The sequence below is a fragment of the Ischnura elegans genome, chromosome 10 (genome assembly GCF_921293095.1).
Source record: "Ischnura elegans chromosome 10, ioIscEleg1.1, whole genome shotgun sequence".
NCBI classification, from domain to species: domain Eukaryota; kingdom Metazoa; phylum Arthropoda; class Insecta; order Odonata; family Coenagrionidae; genus Ischnura; species Ischnura elegans.
The window spans coordinates 84937237-84958272 of record NC_060255.1 but is presented as its reverse complement, the minus strand read 5'-3'; the positions used below and the strand labels follow the sequence as shown (position 1 = coordinate 84958272).

The following is a 21036-nucleotide window of genomic DNA, read 5'->3' as shown; positions in this document are numbered from 1 at the left end:
CGATACAGTGGCGCCGACTCCATGGGGCCTCAGGGGGCCCGAGCCCCCTCAAAAATTCGTTATGGGTGTGTGGAAAAAATGTGTCGGGCCTGTCGATTTTCCCCGGAGTGTCCAGATATCGAGATTCGAGTTATCAGGGTTCTAATGTTGATCATATGGCTCTTCTAAAATGCTTAAAAAACTTAAGTCAGTTGCTGAGCTTTTCCAATTAAAACCATCCATCACATTTTGTATTTACTTCAGATATCATATATATGGATTTTATGGATTTTACCGATTGTATATGGTAAGTATGCACTTTTAAATTTGAGCTAAATAAAAATATTTCTTTCCAGGACCTTTTGTAAACTCACTACTTATAAAATTTCCCGGGGCAAGATCCCCGGTTTGGGCCCCCCCAATATTTTTTGTAAGTCGGCATCCCTGGTACGATATATTTGTTTATCGTTACTACTCACTGCCATGACTACCATCCACTCGTTTCGATCGCGACCGACCGATTCAGCAAGACAGAAGGCCCATCGTTCGCGATCGACGCACGTGAACGGTGAACGACAAGACGGAAATGACCGACTTGGTCCATCACTAGCGTTGGGAGTCGCGAGCTATGTGTCCAGAGGATTTCTCGCCCCTTCGGCGGCTGGCGGGCCCTGCGATCCCAGACACTGGCGAGCTCTGTGCTTCCGCTCGGACGCGGCGCTGGACGACGCGGACATGATGCAAATCCACAATTGAACCCTGCGCAGAGACGTCGACACAACGTGAACCCATGTTGCTGAAATCGTGAGTATGGCCATCAAATGTTTTTACACCCTATAAACATAAATATGGGTGGTATTTAAATGAAGCGGTTGTTTGTGGCAGCAAGGGGAATCGTATTGTGAGGTCATTAGTCTTAAGGCCGTTTTACACCGTACACGGAATTGCGCAATGTGACGTACGTGCGAAGGCGCAATCAAAATTGCGTCGTGTAAAGCGGTGAATTGCTAGAACACATGCGAGAATGCGTGGATGCGAGACGGCAAAATAGCCCCTGTTCTAATTTCGTTCATGCATTCGCGCAATTCCACGCCATTTTAGAAATTAATGCAGCTCTAACCTGCGCAATTCCGTGCCCCGTGTAAAACGGCCTTTAGAAGTGAAGAGAAAAGCATTCCCGTATAGTTTCGCGAGAGTGCCAGTTTTTGGAATATTTAAGGAATATGAAGGGAAGATGATAGTATTTAGGGCCAAATTTAATACATAGGTTATAAATGAATCATAAATAATGATTCCTAACCTCAAGAATCATAAAATACAGTATGTTGAATTCATAAAGAATATTCACTCAAAGTACTACTTTTATAAATTTCATTCCTTTGGAAAGAGTTACGTGCGATAGTTTCGATAGCAAAATCTGATAGAGCCTTTAAACTCAGGATCAAAGAATTGATTTCAGTCACATTTCCAATTTCTCATGTAAATAAAGCTCTTTCTGCAGCCAATAAAAAAATTCTACCACTAAGCAATGCATGGAAAAAAAACTTTTGTTTTCAACTTTAGATTTGGAGATACTCTGATTTACAATTCAAGCAGAGAACGTATTATTTCAGGTACGCTGGACTTGATGGTGAATATTTTATTCTATAAATGGTGTTGATTTAACTTTGGGCGTTGAATAAGCAATTTGAACGTTTTCTACGCAATAAATTTTTATGAAAATTTGGATCATTGAACGGATAATTATCACTGATTGTGAGTTCATTTTTATTCAATTCTACTCCTCTAGCAGCAAATAATATAACGCACATAAGTTACCATGAGTCCATTAATTATAGTTGCGCCTGATTTCTCTCCGATTTGTCAATTATTTATCCAGAATATATTTTTATTGGCAAAGAGCTAAATTTCCCATATGTTAATGGCGTGTTTTCTACAAATTACGAAGAAAATAATTAAATGCGTAGTTCGCCAAAACTTGTTTGATAGTTTCTTGTCTCTGAAAACCGTTGTGACCATTTGTACAAATTAACTACGAAATCAGCAAAACTAATCTATTTCATAAATTTTCGCCTAGGATTGCGCAAACGAAACAAAAATTAAGCAACTTTAAAAACTTATGATTCCTTTTTTACCAGAAAAAAACAATCCATGAGTTGGGTCAAAAATCGCAAGTGTAGATACACAAAAAATGTTAGCTGAAAAACGAAAACAAATACGATCACATATTTTGAGGCATTCTTTGTCAACCAATCGCATTTTACATGACTTGCGAAAGCGGAGGTCAAAATAAAATTTTTCCCCAAAGAGCAGATAACAATGAAAGATCATTTTATTAGAACTTAAAACCACACTTTATATCTGTGAAATTATGAATTGAAGATATAACCGATATATACCATCTTTTTGTTCCGACATTTATTTTTTCGTAACGTACATTTTTTAGACGATTGAGAATATTTCATTGTTGACTTTCAACTGAAATTAGTCATGAGAAAAGTTTTTTCTGGGCAAGTTTTACGTAATCCTACAGGAAAAAAGGAATGAATATGGAATTATACGCTTGAGGAAATCTTTACGCACTATATTATATAATTAACTTATGTCATTGACGTCAAACAAGTGCGTCACGGTAATCGCCCAATTCAAACACAGGAACAAGCTCAGCCAATCAGAAGAGAACCACATGACCCTTTCTTCAAAATTAGCGGCAAGAATGACAATAGCAACTCGGAGAAGCCTTTTTATCGACATATATGAACATATACGTAACAAGGCGATTATTCAATGAATCCATAATTCGAGTATATATTGTAGCGCCGGTATACTATCTACCTTTATTTATAACACCCACTGATTAGTTTTTGTAAAAAGTATCGGTGAAAAAATATGCTATAAAATTGCTAAACTATGAAAGAAATACCTGACAGTTCTCTATGATTTCTCCGACAGAAACTATCATTTTCCACAAACAGATTGACATTCAGATAGCGAAATTTTAGAGTGCAAATTTTTCTCTTGAATATCCTTGATTCGTTTCAAAATTCGTTGCATTTCCCCTTTCCACAGGACTTGTTACATCCATTTTATGATAAACATCAACTTATTGAACAATATATATGTTCTATATTATAGGAGTGAAAATCTTTGTCAAAAACTCTTCAGGAATGTGTACATTTAGAGTGATTAAGATATTACTCATTCCTCTAAGGATGGGAAATCTAAAACATTTTTACTTTGAATAGATATGATGTTTGGGAAAAAATATTCATATCATGGCAACAAATAATAGACACAAAATAATCTATTTAAAAAATGGAAATTTACAGAAGAACCCACTATATCTGCCCTGGTATATTTTTTAATCCACAGTCCTAATTATGAAAAAATATTTTTTTAACACTGACTTAAATAATATTTTTCTGATGAATAATGAATAGATGAATAATATAGAGTATTAACAATACAGATGATTTGTAGCTACTGTTCGAATGAAATAAGAAACTGGTCTTCCTCATGAAAATATTACCAGAAACTAAAATAGCTATCATTTCACTTTATTTCTGAGGTTCCATTCAGCTATCTTAAGTAATGGTTTAAATACAGATATTCAGTATTTATTTACAAAAAGACCCAGGGATTCGATTAAAAATTATAAATCTTCAATATCACTCACTCAATTCTTATTTTTTTCTAATTCAGCACTACTTGGGTTTTGGCATCTTTATTTGTGCTGTGTGATTTTGTGCTCTGCAAGTCTAAAGAAAAGGACACAAGCCAATTAAAGGAAGGTCACTCAACCAAAGGATCAAATTACCAACTGTGGGTTGAAGAAGAAGGTTATGTTTACAAGGATTCCCTTGGAACAGCAAGACAAGTCACAAGGTAGATATATTTAAAACATAAATGCAAGAAAATAAATTTATGGGTATTCTAATAAGTAACAAATCATGTTTGTCTTTACCATTTATCAAATAATCTACTGATGAGAAGATGAGAATGTGTTTATATGAAGTATATACATCAGTTGCGGTCCTTTTCAGTCAGATGTGAAGAGAAACTTGATATCAAGTGGTCAAACTGAGCACACTTTATTTTTGTTGCCTCAAGTAACAATGAAAGAACTTAATACTATTTGGGTAACAATACTATGCAGCATTGTTACCCAAAAATATCTTTGCCATAGGCAAAAGTAGAGTTGGTCCATTAAATCTTGCAAAGAAAGGACATGCAAAGTAATTTGTCATATCTAAATCATACTGATAATTTTGAGACATAAAGAACAAATGGAATTTTTAAGTTATGAAACAAATCTTTGGGTAATTGAGTTTTTTTAAATTTCTCATTTGGACGCTAAGATTTATTAGGTAATACATTTTATTGCAGCAATATGAGATTTCAGAAACTTAAACAAAAAACGTTAGCTTCCAAATGTGCAAAGTACATACAAACTCATTCGCAATATCATTTTCTCTCAGGCCAGAGACACTTCAGTGTCCCTCTGACAACATTATCACCACCCGCTATAAATGCCATGTGGATGGAGAATGGGTGGACTGCTTCAAAAGACATTGCTGCCCAGACTACACATTCATCGCAGGAAGGTATGAATGCTAACAACTGCAAAGTTCAAAGTACTTATTCCAGCTCTTTGCTAGCTGCAAGTTCCGCTGACCTCACCATAGAATACTGGAAAATATGAGTGAGAATACTCCCAAGCAGCAGACAATATCCATCAGATATCCAAATCAGGTTGACCTATCCAAAGCACGAGATTATTGCACAATGGATATTTTGACAATGTCTCGTAGATATAGTTTTTGTGGTATTCACGAGGAGTTGTAAAATAACGTTACATATATATCCAAGTTCTGATATCTGTGATATTTAAAAATTGTCATCCAAACAATAATCATAGGTGGCATATTTTCTCTATAGAATAGAAGAGCACAAATGTTTTGCTTGTATGTCTGGGGATCACCAAAAACCATAATAAGTACCTACACCCATTATCTACTAATTACACGTTGTGAAGATATCTGTGAGATGTTGTAATATAGACCTCCATTGCCACTGTTGGACATCACTGCAAAGTTGCTTGGTGCGTCCTTTGGATAGTTGACAGAAATCAATACAACATTAATTGCATAAACATGGATTATGCATGATTGTCACATGTTGGAGGAAGAGTTCTTGGGTTTCCAGCTGGGTCCAAGGGTTTTTCTGCACCGACGTTTCGAAGGCTAAGTCTGCCATCGTCTTCAGTGTGACAGAGGTGAATGGATTAGCCAAGATGTAAACTATGAGACGGACACCCTAAAGATGATGGCAGACTTAGCCTTCGAAACGTCGGTGCAGAAAAACCCTTGGACCCAGCCAGAAACTCGAGAACTCTTCCTACAGTCTATTCGCCAGGAAAACCATAGATCCTTAATTGTTATATGTTAATACCAACAATTGCGTCTGGATGTTGTTGGGATATTGGGTTAACCCGTCAACGCCCACAGGTGCCATATGGCACCCAGTGCAGTGCAGAGCCAATACTCCTGCAATGTGTTTAATATGTGAATTTTAGCGTACATTTCTGTGCACATACTTAGTATAAGGTTTCCTCTATTATTCAGTCAGTTTGAATTGTGCTAATTGTATTGAGCTCATATGTATCATATTCTATAAAAGTGAAATATGTGTTAAGCACTGTTATGCTCCACAAGAAACTATGCATGCGTGCATTAATTTCCTCTGATCAACTATGTAATAGGGTGGTTTCCTATTATTTTTTCATTGCCTAAATCCAAAGATTATTACTCCTGGAGTACGTGTTTCAAGCTTTTAGATTTTTAAATGACGATATCTATTTTTCGCAATTAAATGAAAAGTGAAAATTTTCAAGCACGCAAAAAAGTGACGACTAAGTATGAATGCCGGGAAATCTCCGTGTGACGTCGTTCTGGTTCCCGCTGCCGCAAGTGAGGTGACCTTGGGGCCAGGCTTTGAGCGCTGATACGACGCAGGATGCTAGCAGGTAGCGGAGTACCCTGCTAGCTGGTAGCGCTTGGCTTAAGTAAGGATTATTAATGCCTTATCAAATGAAGAAAACTTTCTGACCTTAGCCAGTTTTAATAGGTGATTATTAAGGCATGTTTCCCCAAGCTCTGTGCCTCATGCATGCATTGGTAATCTCAGACGATGTAAAACTCCTATCTACTCGTACAGAAACTAGGTCCTTGTGACGCCACGTGAAGTGGCATTGCATGGGCGCCAATCTGGCCTTTTTCAAATGAGAATAAAATTGACCCTTGCCATTCGTCTAAACCGGTATTTCTAAAACCAAATAATTTGTATATTATGAATACACTAATGGTGGGTAACGAATCGCAATCAATGCCTTTTGTTTTCTTTGATGAAGGAAACTACCCTATTGTAGTCTAAAGAGAGGCTTATTTAAGAAATTTGAAGAAGTGTTATTGAGTGCACGTCCTAGCTGCAAAAATTAAATTATAATTCTTGAATTTAATGTCAAAATGGGTAATAAAAGATGTAAACAACTGTGACATATATAACAATTAAATCTTCAGCCGAGGTATTTTCCTCATACACTCAAAACCTTTTCATAAAATGTATGTTTCCCATATTTTCGTGTAGTTTTGTACAGTTAACAACCCTGAAAAGGTGATTATATCTTCTTGACTACATGCTATCTCTACTGATGCCCTCCAATCCAGTGACTGAGATGCTTGGTTTACAGCAGTTGGATCGATCAAAACATACAATAGTATTTATTCATATTATATTGTCGATCTAAATAATAGATTACTCACTCAATCTCTACCATATCCAAACCAGACACATAGAAATGAAGGAGACTTATAACCTATTTCAATAACTAAGCACTTCAATGGACTCGATTTCTGTCTACCAACTCATAGGTATAATTCTGGTGAAATTTTAATGAAATTCTTATTTCACAGGTGCCTTTCAAAGGATCAAGATCCCTGCTCACTAAATCTCTGTGAGCAACTCTGCACTGTGTACCTTCAAAGGATAATTTGTACCTGCCATGCTGGGTATAAATTCAGCGCTGAAAATCAGAGGAAAGGCATTCGGCCAACATGTTTAGGTAGGTATATTTCATTTTTTCTAATTTTTAATAGTGTGTTTAGCAGTGGCGCAGCGAGGGGGGGGGGGTTTTGGGGGTTAAAACCCCCCCAGAGCTCAGAAATATATTTAAGTTTAATCCATTTTACTTAATTGGATTGATATTACTAATAGAATAGTGTAAGTATTAATAGAATATCCCTCAGAAAGCCGTATAACTCACCATTTTGAACAGTTTATTTTAAAATTCCGCAATTCACTAATCTCGCACCTACCGCTTATCCTGGTGGGTATGCCAAACCCCCACACACCCAGGTATTAGTTGCACCTAAACCCCCCCCCAGCCTTAATTCCTGGCTGTGCCCCTGGTGTTTAGTATGGCAAAGATATTTTTGCTCTGTTCAAATTTTAATACGACATAATTCAAATTGGGGATGATTCTTTACCGTAATCTATATATAAGTACTTATAAGTACATACATTTTTCAATTCAACTAGTAAGTTCTAATTAGCATCTGAAATTTCACAACATGGTAAATTTCAGATGCCACTTCTGCCTTTACTGATGTCAAATGATATCAATCAAGACTTCATTCCAAGATCAATCAACACCAGATATCTCACACAGTTTCCCACTTACTAAGGGCTGACCTCTGATGACTACAACAGATGCGTTTGACTTTTCCTGATCCTACACCGAGTGAAAAATATTTGGAGCAGGATTACATAGGAGATTACAATGAGCATATTCATTTACATACTTATTTATATTACAAAAGCATTTATTAAAGTCCAAAAGGAAGAAATAATTTTAAATGGATGCATTGGATTAAAATGAAAGTGGGAAGAGCACCAAGCACTTTTTTATCGATATTAAGTCAATCCAGAAGTATACCATCACTCAAGGTTGAAAGGTCACAAGCCATCATTTGACGGTAATGATAGATGTAAGGAGTTCTTGAATGAGATACATATGTGCAACCTCCAATATCAGATAGGCAGGGATGGAGGAGATCCCAAAATCTTACATTTTCTCGGGAGAGAGAGAAATTTAGTAATGGTAAAAAACATAAAAAAAGGCCTTCAAGGACTGGTGCTGGGGGACAATCATGAGGGTAAAATGGATGGATAAGATGAGAAATGAGGAGGTTTACAGAAGAATAGGAGAAGAAAGAATGCTGTTGGTCACTCTAAACAGTGATGTCATGGCAAAATTAGCAGCTTACAACACATCTTTCAATTGCTATGCAATCATCGTCAGTACCAGGTACTGGTAAATACTGTGTGGAATACAAGAAAGTTTACTGTTGAGATTAAATACCACGTTCAAATGATAAGTTCAAGGACTATTAGTTCAAAAATATTTTTTGCGTCAGATTTATTTCCGATTTGACAATAATTTATGCCGAATATATTTTCAAAGCCAAAGAGCTAAATTTCACTGGCGTATAGAAGAATATGAGAAGAAAGAACCTTGTTGGTCACTTCAAGTAGTGATGTCATGGCAAAATTAGCAGTGCCAGAATGCACTTTTCTTAACTATTTTCAGAAGTGAAATATTACTTTGTAAGTATGGTTTTTTTATTACAGGTTATGTCTGCATACTTTAAAATAGATATTTTTTGTTACAAATGTATGTATTAGAAATTTTGAAGTACCAAAATTGACAATAGGGTAGTTTCCTTCATCAAAGAAAACAAAAGGCATTGATTGCGATTCGTTACCCACCATTAATGTATTCATAATATTAGTCTGAGATTACCAATGCATGCATGAGGCACAGAGCTCAGGGAAACATATCTTAATAATAATCACCTATTAAAACTGCCTAAGGTCAGAAAGTTTTCTTCGTTTGATAAGGTATTAATAATACTTATTTTAGCCAAGCGCTACCAGCTAGCATCCTACGTCGTATCAGCGCTCAAAGCCTCACCTTAAGGTCACCTCACTTGCGGCAGTGGGAACGAGAACGACGTCACATGGAGTTTTCCCAGCATTCATACTTAGCCGTTGCGTTTTCGTGCGCTTGAAAATTTTCACTTTTCATTTAATCGCGAATAAAAGATATCGTCATTTAAAAATCTAAAAGCGTGAAATACGTACTCCAGGAGTAATAACCTTTCAATTTAAATGCAATAAAAAAATAATAGGAAACCACTCTATGGTGCTATTTGACTATTATGTCTTTTCTTAACTGTATTCCGGTGTGTTCCGGCACCATGAAACCACTGACTCTAAGCCAAAGAAGAACATGGTGTATTGGCCACATAATGAGATGCAGCAGTTACATAGGGAAACGTAATGGAAGGGAAAATCGATAGGAAAGACCCAGAGGAAGACCAAGGGGCAAATAGCTAAGACAAATGAAGAATGATACGGGGAATAAGAGCCTCAGGGAGGTAAAAGAAATGACATGGGATAGGAAGAAATGGAGGCCTGAAGTAGGGGCCGATCCAGGAATTTTTTCTGGGGGGGCACAAGGGTCTGACAGGCCTTCTCATAATTGAGATTAAAAACAAAATTCAATTACTGAATATAATATTCTCTTTATTTTAATATGAAAGTTATTAATATTAAAATGATTGAGGCTCCCTAGTACACAAAATGAAACAAACGTAATGGTAACCATATAAAAAATACTGTCCATTTTTTAAGCATCTGGGAGGGCACCTGCCCCCATACCCCCCCTCTAAATCTGCCTATGCGCTGAAGTATGCAAATCTTTCATATGTATAAAATGTCTTATGAAAGTAGGTCATACATACATGCATATTTGAATGGCCCTTAATAAATAGTTCCTCTCCTCCTGATTTGACTCATCATGAAAGCTGAAACAATTTAAATTAAGGATATGATAATTGGGATCATAAATTTAAAAAAATGAAATTACTTACCCCAGTCTACATAATATGTATCAGGAATAGTGTACAGCCCAGCACCAGTTTACCATGAGATGGCAAATTACTTCCTATAAGAGAAAAAGAGATGCATAAAAAAATCATCTCACCCCACCGATGTAACTCATGAAAAAATGACTATTCTCTATAAGTATGCATTTAAATTTGAGGAATGAATCAGACAGAATTTTGTTAGGTATTTGGCTAAGTTGTTAGCAATGGGCATTTTACAACCCCATTATGGTCATTCCTTTCATCATGTTCAAAACTCAGTGCAGTTTGTGAAGATCCAGAGAACCATTCAATTACAACCAAGTGATATTTTAGTGAGCTTTGATGTGGTGTCATTCAGGGGCCTAGCTAGGAATTAAGGCTAGGGGGGGGTTACAGGCACGACTAATACTGGGAGGTCTGGAGGGTATGGAATACCTGCTAGGGTAAGCGGGAGGTGCGGGGGCCCTCCCCGAGAAAAATCTTACGATAAATGGTTCAAAATGTTTTTCGGCTTTTGGAGGGATATTTTACTAATCTTTGCACTATTCTGTGAGTAATATTAATCCAATTAAGTAAAATGGATTAAACTTAAAAATTTCTCTGAGCTCTGGGGGGTGGGTTTTATCCCCCAAAACCCCCCTCGCTGCACCACTGGTGTCACTATTCACCTGTGACCCCCTCCAAGACTCTTTACAGCTTATTGAAAATGCTTTGGACAGCAGGACAGTTCCGCCATGTATTAACCCCGACCCATTTTCTATATGAGGGGAGATTCAATTAGAAAACAGAGGGTGTAGCCATGGTATCACCTTCAGTGGGGGATCAAGGATAGGGAAAAGGGGGAGGTGCTATGGGCTTGATTGATAAGGGGAAATATCCATTATACCTATTAACACGTTGCGTACGGATGGGGAGAATTCTTGTCATTTTTTTTCCGAACGTTCCGGACGAATGACGAAGATTCTCGTCAGTTAGGCGCGTCAACCTAAACAATTTTAAAGCGTACAATACGTATTTGTTAGTATGTTTTCAGTTGTTGTCCATTATTCATAATGAATTGATGCATCATAACGTTTGATTGGATAAAGTTATGTTCAAAACATTAGCTTTTTAACCATATTGAAACCAAAGGCATTACGCCCTAACAGGCACATATTTCCCAGAATCTGCGTCCCTAGGAATTTAGATAAATACCCCAGTACACAACGTGTTAAGTAACACCTTCATTCAGGTACACAATTCTTTTTATTCCAGATGTCAATGAATGCATGGATAATAATGGTGACTGCAGTCACCACTGCATCAATGAGCCAGGTAGCTACAGATGTGGATGCAGGGATGGATGGAAGCTCCAAGGAGACAATCGAACATGTGAGCTCATTGATCCAGTTCCTCAAATTCAAAGCACACCAAACCCAATTTCGGGGAGGACAGATAAAGCAAGAGTGAAAGGCCAAGTGTCTGCACAGCAGCACTGCTCTGCAAACTGTGATACAGTGACCCGCTTACGAGATGGTGTTCAGGAGCTGCAAGTTAAAGTAGGTATCAAACGACTCCCAGTTACATTTCCAGATGACATCATTTACCAGCAGTAACCTTGTCTATGTACTAACTGCCTTGTGATAAAATTGCATTTCCTGTTTGAAAAAATAAGTCAAAAACATACTTTCTATTTTATGATAATCATATCATCAAAGGCCTTTGAAGTCTACATAGCGATGGCTAAGTTCTAACAACACTTATCTCAAAATTTGGCTGGTTTGAGACAGGTACTTTAAACAAAGTTTAATGGCATTTAAAAAATAAAATTCAAGCAAAAAACAAATCTTTGTTTGTAAATGTATGCTTCTTTTTCAATTTTATGAAATTTTGATTTATAATTTCAGTGTACAATTAAAAATATAAATTGTTTCTTTTGCTCTCCTGAAAAGTTGCTATTTTTGAGATATGTGTTGTTAGAACTTAGCCATTGATATGGTGAACCTGCACTGCGGAGATATTTTCATTATTCTTGGCCCAAAAGAATGTCTTGGAGAATAGTTGAGCCATGCAAAATATTTACCCACTGTTCATTATAATTTTGAAGCTTTGAATTGAATTATGGATTTCCAACTTTTCCAACTAGGGGGCAGCTGCCTATAAGCAAAAATTGCAAATGTCTTTAAGGAAAATAATATTTTTTCAAACAAATAATTTTAAAAACTAATAAAGAGCTGTTACAGTTTCCTTAAAATACTGATTTCATTCACCTTTTCCATGCATCTTACCTACAACTTGAACAACCATGGCTTTCCCCCCCTAGTTTTCATTCTGGCTACGCCCTTGGATAAGAAAGTAAAAACATCATTCATAGGGTAAAACCCAGGGAACAGTGTGATAGTGTTTAGAATTTGTTTTTGGCTTTATTTCCCTAAGTTATGAAAATGCTTTGAAGATTTCAAAAATATATCTCACCAAGGATTATTATGCATTCATAAGCATTTCATATTGCATTTAAAATGGAGTGTTCTTGAACTTCATACATGTTGGCCCTTCAATTTACAGGATATATAAAGGCATATTGGTAAAAATAGCTTGTGTAAAAAATTAGCTATTGAGGACCAACCTAAATGATAGCTTGCGAAGTCTTCTTGGGAAATCAGCCGGGTTAAGATGGACAAATCTGCCAACGTTTCAATGGCCTTCTCTGCCATCGTCTTCAGGGAAAATGAGTTGCCGGGCTTATATGCCCATTTCGGGTGGTCAAGTCATCTGTCATTGGTCAGTTTTAGGTTGTCTTATTCCTCTTCGCTTAATCATTCTTTTGATTATGGGATTCCATGTTTTGCTGAGGTTGAAACACGTGTCCTGATTCATTTTATTACTTTTGATTTTTATTTCAATGGCCTCTTTGTGTGTAAATGATCCATTCCAATTGATTACTTGTGTTATGACTATATAGTAACCCCCTGTATTTTGGGTGTTTATGGTTAATGCCGTTAGCAAAATGAATACTATATCTTTAGACATATTCTACCCATGTAGGTAGGTTTAAATGGAGCTTTTGCAAATCACACTAACCCACTAAGATGTATTGGCTTCAATTAATTTCATTGGTGCTTATCAAATCATTTATTATAAAAATATAAACACCACTGGTTCTCTTGGAACAGAAAGATATTTAAGCCTTACTTTAGGGCAGGGAATCTTTTAAATATCTCTCTCAGAGCAGATTCACCATGCTTATCCTGATATTGCCTTAACCATTAAATGCCTCTTTTTAATGTAATTGGGCAAATTTTTTTTTCAAATTTCTATGATTATGCACTATAGTGGTTAGGTAATGCATAAAAATCAAATTTCTTCTCTCTTCAAGGTTCGAGCTCTGAGCACTGCAATCAGATTATACAGTATTGAATCAGGTCCTCCAGGCCCAAAAGGACTTCCAGGCCCACAGGGTCCTCCAGGACCAAGGGGATTTCCAGGACCCGAAGGACCTCCAGGTGAGAGAGGACCTGTTGGGCCACCAGGAGAGCCCGGCACCAAAATGATGGTACCACACATGTGGCAAGATGGTGATGAGGGAAGGACTGATGACAAGGGTGTTAGTCAAGCAGACTTCTCCATGGACTCCTTTGTGATGTTAAAAGGGAACAGCAAGACTGACAATCAAAGATTTTGTAGGTGCAAAAGGGGACCAGCAGTGAGTATTTAAGCCACCATATAGCCTTTACAATGACATATTTTAACAAATTACGCATGGCTTTAATCTTAGAGTAAGCATACACTTACTCTATCCTTTAATGTACTGATATTTAGCATTATGAGCATGAAAATATGTATAGCTCGTGAAAATAAGTTTCATGTGCAGACGGTTATAGTAAACCAAACAGGCTAACTATTACATATATTTTATCAAAGATTTCCTTAGGAAAACAATTTCATTGCAGTGGAAAGGCTTGCATGTTCCTATGACCCTTAAAGTTGTACTGGCATGAGTAATTTTTAATCACTCCTGCCAACTGTTGCCAGATAGGTTGAAGGGTAGGAGCCAGACGAAAGGTAGTCCATGTGATGGTGTCATGTAGAAAACACTGTTGGAAGTGGGAAAGCGTACTGACTATCTCTTCCCTAAAAACATGGTGAGCAATAAAATGAGCTTCAGAAACTCATGAAATGGGACCCATCCCCTATGGTCAAATGTCGTTCTCAGCGGCAAGGTTGGCTAGATCCTCAGGGTCACTATCAAGCAAAACCTGGCAGAGACTTATCATCGGCAGTAGCATGCAAGAAAATAGGAAAGAAGACCACATAGGTGGGGAAGAAGGAAGAAATAAATGCAGGAACATAGAATGTTCGGACAATGACGAGAGTGGGTAAGCTCAAAAATATTAAAAGGGAGATGGAGAAAGGGAGAATAGATATTTTGGGAGTGTAAGGTGAAATTGATAGTGGGGGTTGCTGGAGTGGTGGATAAAGGGATAATTATAGTGGTGGTGATGAAAGTTAGAAAGGGGCAGGGCTGGCTCAAGGCAAAATACTTACCCAGGCAAACTTCTGTTGTGTCACCCCTCCGCTGGGGGTTTGGTATGGAATATCCCTTAATTAAATGCTGTTTGGGCATTAGGTTGCCCCCTAGCTATGTTGCCCCAGGCAGTCGCACTGGTTACCCAGCCCTTAAGCCAGTCTTGGCAAGGGGTAGCTTCGGTATTAAATTTTTTTTCCCTGACACATCAAAGTTTTCAATAGCCATTTTTGAAGAGTCTCTTCCAAAATGTCCTTTATTTCACTATTTAGCTTTCTAATATTAATGTATTGAGCCATTTTTGGTACATAAATAGAAGTATTACTATGATAAGTCATTCTGTCTCGAGCTCTCACAGTGAACGGACGTGTTTCCCCGGCCTTGGTCGTTCCTTCTTGCCTCTAAGTCTTGAATATTTGCCTGAGTGTAAGGTGGTGCTATCCGACGATATAAAGGTGGTGTTGTTGGCGTTATCCTTTGCTGATCTTCATCATAACTACCTGTTCGCAATGCAGCCAGGTTCTTAAGCGCATGCAGAAAACTGTAACCTGCAGCACTTGTGAAAAAGTGTTCCACCCTGCTTGCACCTCGCTCAACGATATGGATTTGCAGCTACTGGAGGGCACTAGTCATGCCTGGGACTGCTGAAAAGCAAAGTGCTGCTCCACCCATGGTGATGACACCCTGATCAAAGCCCTGGACCCTGAATCTCTCTATGACAAGAGTCAACATGAGGTTTCCAATCCCATACTCAAAGGAGTTATTGGATCGCATCAAGGTAATCCAAGAAAACCAAAGTGAGTTTGTGAATTCTATAAAAAAATGACATAAGTGAACTAAAGAAAGTTATATCAACCTGGGAAATATTAATCAACGAACATAGCAAAACTATTTCTCTCATTAACGAATCACTGTCAAATATCAGTGGTAAATTTGATGGTATGGTGACTGAAAATGAAATTTTGTTGAAGTGAGTCGCTAGCCTTGAATCTCAGTTGAACACATGGGAGCAGGACTCTCTACGGAATGTCGTAGAAATTCACGGGATCCCATTTAAGTCTGGTGAGGTATTGGAGACCCTTGTCTGTCAAGTTGGGCTGGGCCTTGGGGTCAAGTTCGATGCCAGTGATGTCGATTATGCATATAGACTGAAGGCCCGTTCAAACTTACCAAACAACAGACCCCCTTCCATCCGGGTTTGGTTCATGAGATCGAATTTAGCAAGAGAAATACTGGAAGCTCAACAAGCAAAAAGGAGTTTCTCAACAAAAGATATTGGTTTGAGTGATTCCCCTAACTACCACATCTATGTCAATGAATCACTCAGTGCTTTGAATCGTAAAGTGTATGCAAAGGACAGAGAGCTTAAAAAGAATGGTAAACTAAAATATTTATGGATAAGAGGGGGGAAAATATTTGCAAGGGAATGTGATGGGAGTGAGGGACTCCTTTTACGCACCGAAGGTGATCTCCATGCCCTTCAATGACATAAAATTGAAGGTTTAAGAGGTTGAATGTCTGCATGCAATAATGTTGACAATTCCAACTCGACTCATGTATCCTCTAGTATCCATAGTAGTATCGTATACCAAACCCTGAATATATGTCATGTAAACGCACAGTCGCTACCAGCTCATATTGATGAATTTTGTAAACACTTTGTTTGTGGTGATTACCATGTGATAGCAATTTCTGAACTGTGATTGAAACCATCTGTGCCCACTGAATACGTAAATTTGGATAATTATATATTGTTACAAAACGACAGGTTGGAACGAAGAGATGGAGGTGTTTTTGTGTATATCAAAGAGAATCTCAATGGAAAGATACTGTCCTGTGTTAGTGAAAACTTCAAGCCTGAATTTATGTTTGTTGAAATAACATGTCCCCTTGGAAAGATTTTACTCGGTGTTGTATACAGACCTCCTAAGGTTGGTTACGTGAGTGAATGTTTTGAATGTATGCTGGCAGGCTTCCTTCCGTCACATAATAACATACTTATATGTGGTGACTTTAACTCAGATCTTTTAAAGATTACGCATCACAGTAACTACATAAGAGACCTATGTTTCAGGTTCAATCTGTCTTTAGCTCCATCTCATGCAATTCACCATTGGCTCACATCAAGTACTCTATTAGATGATATTATAGATGACCTTCCTAAAATAAAGGAACATGGCCAATCACCAGTTCCTTTCTTATCTGACCATTATTTAATATATATAAATTTTAATCTTAAGGTGCCAAAAATGAAAGAGAAGCCAATTTGCTTCCGCGATTTTAGTAAATTTGATCTCCATGATTTTCAGTGAGAAGATTTTGGTAATTTGCCATGGGCAGACTTCATGTCCACCAATTCTGTAGATACCATAAGGTATCAACCCTAATGATTAATTTAAATCAATTATTAGATATTCATGCCCCATTAAAAAGTTTTACTCCGAAGCGAAACCAACTTCCATTCATAACCCCGGAAGTAAAAAATATTATCAATAAAAGGGACATGATCGCCACAGATACACAAGGAGTAAATCTAAAAAACTATTTCTGGAGAATAAAAAACTGAGAAATGAGGCCCAAAGTATTATGAAAAAGGTTAAGGAAGACTATTATAATAATGTTTTATGGACAAGTGGGATTCTAAAACAATATTGAACGAAATTCAAAGACTTGGGTTGATTAAGTCTCGAAATCAGGGTACAAAAATCGGTGTTCCAATTGATAAATTAAATGAATATTTTATCACTTTATCAGCCAAAATCACCCTCGGGTCAACACTGTCAGAAGTTAATGAATTTGGAAATGATATGTTTTACTTTCCCGAATTAAAAATGATTACATATATGTCACGAGTGTTGATGCTGACGATGCCAATGGTACCAATTGTCAACCTTAAACTATGCCATAAGAATATGGAATGAAATACCAGACGACATTGTTAACTGTAACACTGTAAATCAATTCAAAATGAAAATGTTTGCTTATTTACTTGAAAAATATAATTTCATTTAAAATACTGTAATGCTATACATATATCATTAATACTGTAAAATTGTATTTTCACTTTTGCTTTGTTGTTCACTACTGAGACTTATTTGTAAAATGTGATATGTTCCATAGGACAAGGTCCTAGAACAATATATTTACTATTATTATTATAATTTGACTGGCCAAGAGGGTTTATCTTTCTTAAGAGCAATGTTCTAGATTTTGTCTTACCACCAGGGGTGGTCTGGAGTGATGGGGGACCCTCAGCAGGGGTTCATGATGGAGCCCTCCTTACCCCGGGGTATTTAGGGGTCCTCCCACAGAAAATTTTAGGAAATTGCACGACCAGAAATGGATTTTGACGGTATTCCTGCTCATAAAATCTAGATATGAGTTAATAAAAAAAACAGCAATTACTTAAGAAAAAATACTGTGAAAAGTGCGAATTTCACAGCTTATAAAATTTAATAATGCATTATGGTTCTATAATCTATTTATAGAATTTGTTCCTTTAAACTTCTCTAAAATCTAAAATTAACCTTCAAATAACCCTATCAAAAAAGCATCAGGTTCTCCTTATTCTTCCGACACCTTTATTGTATTCTTTTTTTGTATGATCTTTTACACTGCTTATGCTGTAAATAAAGTAAGAAATGAAAGCGTAAAATATTATAATAGCAAAAAATCTTTGGTTCAAGTAATCTGAGTATTTATATTACACCTTTCATGTACATACATTTCATGACAGACACCAGCATTGTGGAAAGTGGTGTGGCCAGGAATTTTGTTCAGGGGGTCCAAAACCAGGCAGGAAAACTTTTGAAAAACAAGGTATTAAGTTGAGGGTCTTAAACTAATTTTAACACTTTTCATAGTCGAAAAAACTTCATTTTTCAAAGAAATCTTTCGTAAATTCATAATTCTTAATATTTGGCTTTCTTTTGTGATGCAAAGTAAGTGTGCTTTTATATTTTGGGGGGTCTGGAATGCCAATATGCCACTGGTTGTGGGGGCCCCATAAGCTAGGGGACCAGCTGACCTGGCCAGATCGCCCCTGCTTACCACCCTCACTAAATCGTAATTACACGTCATAAAGGGGCATCACCAGGAAAGCACATTTTCATCATATGCAAAGAAAATACATGGATTGACTTCATAGAATATTATTTCTGAACAGGGCCCACCAGGTGCAACTGGCAAGCAAGGACCCAAGGGTGAGGAAGGGGAAAGGGGCTTACCAGGGGAGAAGGGAGAATCTGCATCAATGGATTTTCTTCTCCTATTGCTGGCTGATATGAGGCATGACATAAAAGAGCTTCAAACCAGAGTATTTGAAGATGAAAGGTATGCTATTACCATTTCTTAAAAAGTAATAGATTCTTCTAGACAATTAAATTTTGGCTTTACCTTCTTGCTACAAATGATGTGTTTACATGAAGTAGGTAATTTTTTCCATGCAACAACATTTTAAAACAGGGTAAATTTATCTTTGCATGGATATGAATCAAGTATGTATATGGTTTCAGGCTTCCACCCTATCACTTTGAATGACATGTTAAGGTAGCTCCCACATATTTTTCTACCCAAACAAACAACATGTATAGATATAAGATGTACAGATACATACATGTATGATATAACATGTATATATAAGCTAAATTAACTAATTTTCAGACGTTGGTCACGTTATAAAAGAGTAGTATGTATAAGAAACTGTAATTAAACTCAAATACTTTTTCCAGTATTCACTACTTGCTAGTCAACAAAAAAATTGCATACAATGCCATGAGCTTTCAAAATGTATCAACCACTTTAAGGAAGCCTTTATTATTTAAAGAATTATTCAATACTGTCAATGTAGCTTCCTCTTTTTAGTGAATCATCCATAAATGAACTGATTATGGCAATGTTATTTAACACTCGAGTACAAAGATATGTAGCGGTGAGAGATATTACATTTAGCTTTACTTCTTACCATGCAAAAATTTACATTTTTACAACTATTTTACATTATTAAAGTTACTCATTACCTCTTTTCATGAAGTGAAAATAAATATTTCTCCAACAGGCCAGTAAGATTTGAGCTTGAGAGTGCCCTTGCTAAATACCTGGCGGAAAGAAAAGACTTTTCCCCAGAAAGGAAAGGCACCAGCAGGGGATGAATTTGGGGCCAGAGCCTAGTTTTTTATATTGATCTTATATTTATAAATATGTAATTTAAATATTAATAAAAATAAAAAGTTGTGAGTAAGATGGAGGAGTTGCATTGAAATGTGCATGAATTATGTATTCTAAATACCCATGTGAAAGCAGTCCCTATCATTATTTTCTATGACGTGACCATACCCAATCACCAAACTAACCCAACCCCGATGTTTAAGACCTTTTATTATATAATCTTTGGGCAACGGTATTTTCCAATTTATGTACTATGGGATGGTAGGTGCCTGGTCACAAGGACAGTGCCTCCTGTTATGTGTGAGATGGCTTCCCACATACGTGGATGTTCATTGTGGCTGAAAAACCACAGTTTGCAGATGAGGGTCAATTTCATCACAGTCAAACATGCTTTTGTTTCAACTGATTTCCTAGGGGAAAAATTATAAATTATCAAGTTTTTTGTGTTCTGAATAATCTGCACAATATAAACATGGATTGGACAAACAATTTTGCTGAATCCACAATGTTATTGGACCAAGGTTACCAAAATAGTAACACATTACAGTTCATTCCGCAGAATTCTACCAATTCCCTCATGCCAAAAGTATGAAAACACAATAATTGAACTTGCAAAAGGGCTGACAAAACTTTAGGAGATGTACCACCACAGTAGAATGGGTTTTCAAGTAAATGCATGATATACTCTACCTTAGGTCATGCACAAAATCCCTTTTGCAGAGAAAAAATGTCTACCAGAAAATTTGTGACTCAACTTTAGAAGCCAGTCTCACTCACTCACACTATTGGTGAGACTCAAGTGTCCCAGATCATAGATTTCATTCTGCTGTCAAAACCCCTTCAGATTTTTAACATTTTTCTACCTGTCTAAAACAAAGGCCTGGGTCTTTTTCTTATATGGCTTAGTTGCAATGCCAATGTGATTTTGATGAGGAACTTGGATGAATTTTTTTACAGTTGGCTTTTTTGCTCTTTGTCATTATATGGGACTGCAAAAGCACAGCAAATGTCTCACTCGAAATTTTGTGCCTGATGATGTCTGGTATGGTATGGTATTTGGAGGAGGCGACCGACAGCTGAGGTCATTTGCGCCATGAGGGAAGGGTATGGAAGGAAGGGTGGAGAGAAACCCGGCGTCGGCATCTGCCTCCTCTTAACGAAAGGCGCCAAGGGGACCACGGCTTAACGTCCCATCCAATGGACGAAGTGTTGCGCTTGAAATGTCCTCCACACAACACTCACGCAGGGATTGGGCAGTCTCTGAAAATTCTCTGCCGCTGCCAGGATTTGAACCTGGGCCCACCGGGTGGGAAGCCAACACTCTAGCAACCACACCAACCCGATTCCCCCTGATTATGTCTCTGATGCAATGGAATTAGAGGCACTTTCATTCACAAT

General features: G+C 37.2%; 1 protein-coding gene across 1 annotated transcript; it reads left to right on the top strand.

The window, feature by feature from the left end:
* Nucleotides 1-405: 405 nt before the first annotated feature.
* Nucleotides 406-19711, top strand: LOC124166954 (collagen and calcium-binding EGF domain-containing protein 1-like). The gene is made up of 8 exons (XM_046544676.1): nucleotides 406-783; nucleotides 3682-3864; nucleotides 4458-4583; nucleotides 6951-7099; nucleotides 11223-11506; nucleotides 13324-13650; nucleotides 18638-18804; nucleotides 19529-19711. Exons 1-8 carry the CDS (start codon nucleotides 770-772, stop codon nucleotides 19620-19622), a joined length of 1344 nt encoding a protein of 447 aa, XP_046400632.1. The 5' UTR covers nucleotides 406-769; the 3' UTR covers nucleotides 19623-19711.
* The last annotated feature ends 1325 nt before the right edge of the window (nucleotides 19712-21036 follow it).

Bases quoted from the DNA above. Each gene is read 5' to 3' on its own strand.
- LOC124166954 (XM_046544676.1), top strand. The intron at 4,584-6,950 runs GTATGAATGCTA...CTTATTTCACAG, and splicing joins TACACATTCATCGCAGGAAG to GTGCCTTTCAAAGGATCAAG. The intron at 18,805-19,528 runs GTATGCTATTAC...TTTCTCCAACAG, and splicing joins AGAGTATTTGAAGATGAAAG to GCCAGTAAGATTTGAGCTTG.